This window comes from Aphis gossypii, chromosome X (assembly GCF_020184175.1).
Source record: "Aphis gossypii isolate Hap1 chromosome X, ASM2018417v2, whole genome shotgun sequence".
Lineage (NCBI taxonomy): Eukaryota > Metazoa > Arthropoda > Insecta > Hemiptera > Aphididae > Aphis > Aphis gossypii.
Window position 1 is genome coordinate 45183062 of NC_065533.1, and position 6027 is coordinate 45189088.

The 6027-nt window shown below is 35.5% G+C and overlaps 1 protein-coding gene across 2 annotated transcripts in view; it reads right to left on the reverse strand.

The window, feature by feature from the left end:
* Positions 1-4470, reverse strand: part of LOC114129416 (transcription factor collier) — a 78924-nt gene extending 74454 nt beyond the window's left edge. For both annotated transcript variants that reach the window (XM_050205945.1, XM_050205944.1), the window contains exon 1: positions 3416-4470. In XM_050205945.1, the coding sequence (XP_050061902.1) occupies positions 3416-3612 (197 nt within the window). In that variant the 5' untranslated portion in view covers positions 3613-4470. The remainder of the gene's footprint in view (positions 1-3415) is intronic.
* Positions 4471-6027: the final 1557 nt, after the last annotated feature.

The window sequence follows — 6027 nt, forward strand, 5'->3', positions numbered from 1 at the left end:
TTATGATACGAGAAATACGATACATATATTTTAAAATCTAATACGTATAGGTACGTTGTATTACTTTTATACATGTAAGTATACTGGTATACATGATTTAAAATTCGTAAAAGTATAACTGTTATGTTCAATGCAATATGCAGTTTACACAATATAATGTATAATAATTTTATTTATTTAATTGATACATTTTAAATTTAAATTATATCATTATTCTAATAAATTAAATGCGCGAATGAAATATATATTATACATCTGTTTTCAATGGAATCTAGAGAAATGAAATGGGTTTGATTAATCATAAATAATATGTAGTTTATTCGAATAATTAACAGAAAATTACGTTTTAACAATTATTGTTACAACGTTTATGCTTTATTTATTTATTTCATTCACATAATATATAGTTGGTACTCATATAATATTGTGTGTAAGCATAGGCGCATCATTTATTACCCACTGTTGCTGCAGTAAGTGGAAATGTTTAAGCTGTGTTAGTATAATATTATGTGCACCTATATGAATAATATATATTTGAAAATGTAAATGCCTCGTAGGAATTGCTTATAAAATAATATTGAATTTTCAAATAAATTTAACTCCTAAATTTTTTACTATACTGTTTCTCTTGTTGGTTATTTTTAAGTACACATTGCTCAATACGTACAGTTTGTTTTTTAAATATGAAAATACTAATATACTAATCTACTGCAATAGATGCGTATATTATATTTTATGTATTAATATGTGTATATACAGCATATTTTACAGTAATATTTATATAAGCAAAACCACGTAAATGTTTCGCTTTTTAAGCACATATTTTGTGTTTAAATATTTTATAGAAACGTCGGAAAAATAAAAGATACAAAAGTATGCAGTTAAATGCACTCGTATATACAAAATGAAACTATAATAATAATAATAATATAAGAATGAAAAAAAAATTAAATTAATGGGAGTTGGAGTGCTGTTTTATTGCATACTCTAAACGCCGTGGTAAGATTCAAAACATAAATACCATTTATCCTATACGTACTTATATATAATTCTCTAAGCTACGTTCGAGTGGTTACGAAGAAATGGACTACTTTTTCTAATATTTTTTTTTCATGCAATAAATACTGTTACGATCAAAATCACGGCGATAAGAGTCGAACAATAGACAGAACACGAAACACATACACTCCTCCGGTTGTTACAATTCGTGATCGTGTTTGTAATATTACATACTTATAAAAGCAAAAGTAAAATAATATATATGTATGTATATACGCTTTTTAGCTACCTTTATATACGTATATGTATGAAAAGCCTCAGGAGAATATATTCAAAACCCTATGAGATATGCTGTCTTGTTTACATAATCAATATTGCACCTATAGGTGGTTTTTTTGCTCGTTATGACAGATTTGAGTCACTTTTTTCATCTCTGTTTCATAAAGTTACTTTTTATTTTTATTTTAATATTTTTTTTCAGTCCTTTTAACCACCCTCCATAGCAGCCTTTATATACCTTTTTTGCTCATTAAAAATAAATAAATATACAATTTATAATCTGTAAAATTTAAAATATTAAGTAAATTTGTTGATTTTAATAAACAAAAGCAGGATGGTAAGAAGGCAAAGAGAGCCTAGTGACACTATAACCAGTATAATATGTTTAGCTTGTTCATATAAATTCGTAATCCAATACATACTAATATACTAATTGTTATTATATAATTTGAGAAGTCAGTAAGTATATAGTTATATATTATATATATATTCATTATTCATATATACATACGTTTTTTTCATTTTGATTTTTTAACATCATTATACCTATGTAAATATTATATTTTTATTATACCCTTTACCTTCAAACACGAATTATACTCAACAATCTAATTAAGTACTCGTAAATGTTTCAGAGATTATCTTTTGTGAATTATTACTAACATTATCGTATACCTGCAATTTAATTTTTAAATTGCTAAATGTAAATACCTACAATTAATTATACATTCATTATATCGTTGATAAAATAAATTATAATATAAATGCTTAAAATATTTTACTAAAAATAACAAAATTTTAATAGTTTCAAAAACAATTTTATCGTTAATCAATAAGTATATGTTATATTAAATGGTTATCATAATGCTTAAAAACTATAAATAAATACTCGTATAAATATTTTAGTGATAAATAAATAAATATACATTTAAGAATCGAATAAGTCAATAATTGGCGTACTTTAATTTTTAAGTATATTTATAATATATAAAATTAGTGATTACTTATACATTTTTAAGAAATATAAAAAAACAAATTTATGAGTTTTTAAAATATTAAAATAATGTTTTTAATTCTAATATACGAGTATATATATATATATATATATATATAGATACCTACTCAAAACATTTTCTCGTAACTCATAAAAAATAATGTTATAGTTTTAGTTGTAGGTACCCACGCGACCTTCATAATAGTAATTTTTATATTTACTCGTAAAATGGAAAAAATATTGACATAATAAATTATATAAATTGTTTCAAGGTTATAAACATTTTGAATTTTAATAAACTCTTCCAAAAACGCAATTGTTTTAAATAAATATGTACCACGATATAATAAAATATTATAATATGTTTAAAATATAAAATACGAAATATAACTATAATAATGTGAGTTTGATTTATAAAAAATAGTGTATACCAATACACTGATAATCTGAATTAACTACAGCCAAGATGACGTGTTTTTTTTTACATAATTTATAATTTAGAATAAATTAAAAATGAGTGTAGATAATATTTTTTATATAAACTTAGTAAACAATTCGATAACTTGATGTATGTTTATATAAATACTAGGTGTAAAAATGGCTTAAATAAACTATTATAATTTATTTAGGTGTATTATTAAAATATCGTTGTTTATAATTTATATATAATACAGAAATAGGTGCCTGTTATAATATACATGTCGGACCAATACCGACACTGTCCAACGGTTGATCGTGAATATTATTCAGGTCGGGTAAGTACCGCAACGATCAAAACGATCGAGTCGTGAACGAATTAGCAGTATATAAGAGGTTTTACTGGTGTTGTGCCCAGGGGAAAAAAACACTACGAAAACTATGATACCGAATTTTAAAGTGATATAGAACTTTGATAATGAAACACTCGATGGGCAGTGAAATATTTTTAAACGTTTGTTGAATTATATTTATTTACAGTAAATATAATATTTAACTTTAAGATTTTTTTTTTTTTTTTAATACCTATTCGATTTATCAAAGTTCTATTGACATCTCTACCCCCCATATTTATATATCTCTACAACTATATCGTACATTATTTAAATATATAACGGGACTCTAGACCTCGTAAAAACTGAATAACGGTAAAAACGTTCTACATACCTGCTCTGGTCGATGATGGAGGGTTGCATCCACGAACGGGGAACGGACAGCTGCGAGTTGGCCAAAGGTTCTTCCTTGAGACCGGTAACCGGGCCCCGGAGCTGGTGATGGTGGTGATGGTGATGATGATGGTGCAGTCCGGATATGCCACCGGGCGTTCCGGTGTCCTGGTGATGGTGGTGGTGCAGGCCGAACATGAGGCCGGCCGCGGTGGCGTTCCGGTGATGGTTGCCCGGCGTCGCGTACAGTTTGCGGCCCCACGCGGCCACGGGGTCCAATTCGCCGCCACCACCGCCGTTACCGCCGACGACGCCACCGCCGCCGCCGCCGTTACCGACATTGCCGACAACGACGCCGCCGCCGCCGCCACCACCGCCGCCCAGCGTGCCCAACGTTGACTGCCACGGTGCCGCGACCGCGGCGTCAGCGTCGCCGCCGGTCGCGCCGCCCGTCCAGTAGCCGGCGCCGGCCACCGTCCGTCCGTCTTCTTCCGTCGACACCACCGTGATGCCTTCCGGGCCCACCGCCGTCCTATACGTGTCCGTCAACGTGCGTGCGCGATGTGTACGATCGGGTGACGTGTGTGCGGACCGCGGACTCGCGTTTAACGTGAAAATGTTAGGTTAGCGGAATTATTTGTCGGTTTGCAGCGGCATATGCGACCGTCCGACGACTTTGCACGTGTGTCGATCAAAAAAAAAAATAAATATTTTGGTGTACGTGAAACACGCGGTAGTGAACGTTGGTCGGTCGACCGACGTCTCGCGAAAACGGAAACGGAAGATGATAGATAGAAAAAAAAAATACAAAAGAACCGTATATAGAACAAAACGAATTAATTTTTAAAAACGTCAAAAGTGTTATTCCCGGCGGTGCAGTGGCGATCGGGCGCGCGTGTACCGTGGCATAATAATAATAATAATAATATACCGTCGTGCTGCGCGGGACGTCTTGCAGTGAAACGTTGAGGAAATGCAATAGAGATAAATTCTCGGCCCGTGTGCACGCAGCGACTATGGTCGTCCCGGTGGGAGTGCGCGCGATACTCTAAACGCACCGCCGCCGAAACGTTGCCGCGGACAGTGTGCCGCTGTCGCGTGCGTGCGCGTACGCGCGAGCGCAGGCGCGCCCGTTCCCGCCCCACGCGGCCCGCCGTGCACCACCCGCCGTCCGGCCGTGTCCGGTGCCGCTGTGTGCGTTGGCGGCCGCGCGTGTGTGCGTGAGCGTTTGGCCACGTCCACGCGGCCGCGGTCACGCCCACCGGCCGGCAGTGCCCGGGTGTTGGCGACTCCGCCTGCCGGCCAATCGCCGGCCGCCAAAGCCGCTGGTCGTCGTCCACCGGCGGCGTGTCGGTACTCGCACACCGGCCGACGCTGCCGCGCCACGCGGACGGCGGACGCGCGCGCTACCGTCCAACTCCGCGGTGCCGCGATGACGAGACTCGCGTAAACGACGAAAACGTCGAATTAATATTAATATTATATAATATGATGTACTGACTCGCGTGGGCGCATGAAAAGTTTAATTATTATACGATAATATATAATTTCGTGTTTTAGGTATATATACTTTAGGGGTGTGCCATCCGGGGATGCGAAATCTAAACGAAAAAACTACCGCGGGGGGAGGGTGTTGAACTGCAGTGATCATCGTTTATTAGGCGTTATAACTGACACACATCTTTCGATAATAATCAAATATGTAACGACGGATTTGCACGTACATAATATATATTGATAAAAAAAGGAATGCAATAATTTATTGTATAGTTCTTATCCGATTATTAATCAAACCATCGAGGACCTAAATTATTAGGGTGCTAATATCAACGCACTTATAGTGTGCTAAGTTCTTTCGATTTCCCTCTAAATCGCGTCTATACACGCGATAACTCGTACAAGTAGATATTTATACGACTTTTGTAAATTAGTCATATTCATTCATTCTCCGTTGGCCCCTACATATAGATATGTATTATGTACCTATTTACCTATCCTACACGACCGTTGTTATATTATTATGCTGCACCGTTTGTTATTACGTATTTTTCCCGGCGCAAGAGTGGCGGTTGTTTTAAATTATTAATATTCCTCCGACGCTCGCACACACGCGGCCGATTCACTTTTCCTATAATATATCACATCAATAATTCACCCGTCAGATATATTATATATACTTACATCTTATATATACATATATATATATATATATCGTATATAATTTATATACATAGGTACACCGTATATATATATATACATACATACATACATACAAGCGCGAGCGGCACGCGATGGAAAAAGGGAGCGAGGTTAAGGATTACGTTAAAAATATTTTCTCATCCCTCCTCACTCCATCCCTCCAACACCGACGTTTCGCCGGGCTATATGACGTCTTATTGTTTCCCTTTCCGACGTATACCTATATACCACTTATTATATACCTATACACATTGTAATTTAATATATAATACTAAATGCTAATATTCGTCGCTAAAATAGCACTGCGCCCGCTGCAATGTGATTATATGCATATAGTACACTTCCCCTATTTTGCATTGACGCTGCAGCGCAACGATATTATATAGGTACGCACGATATCATGACGGTAAATTG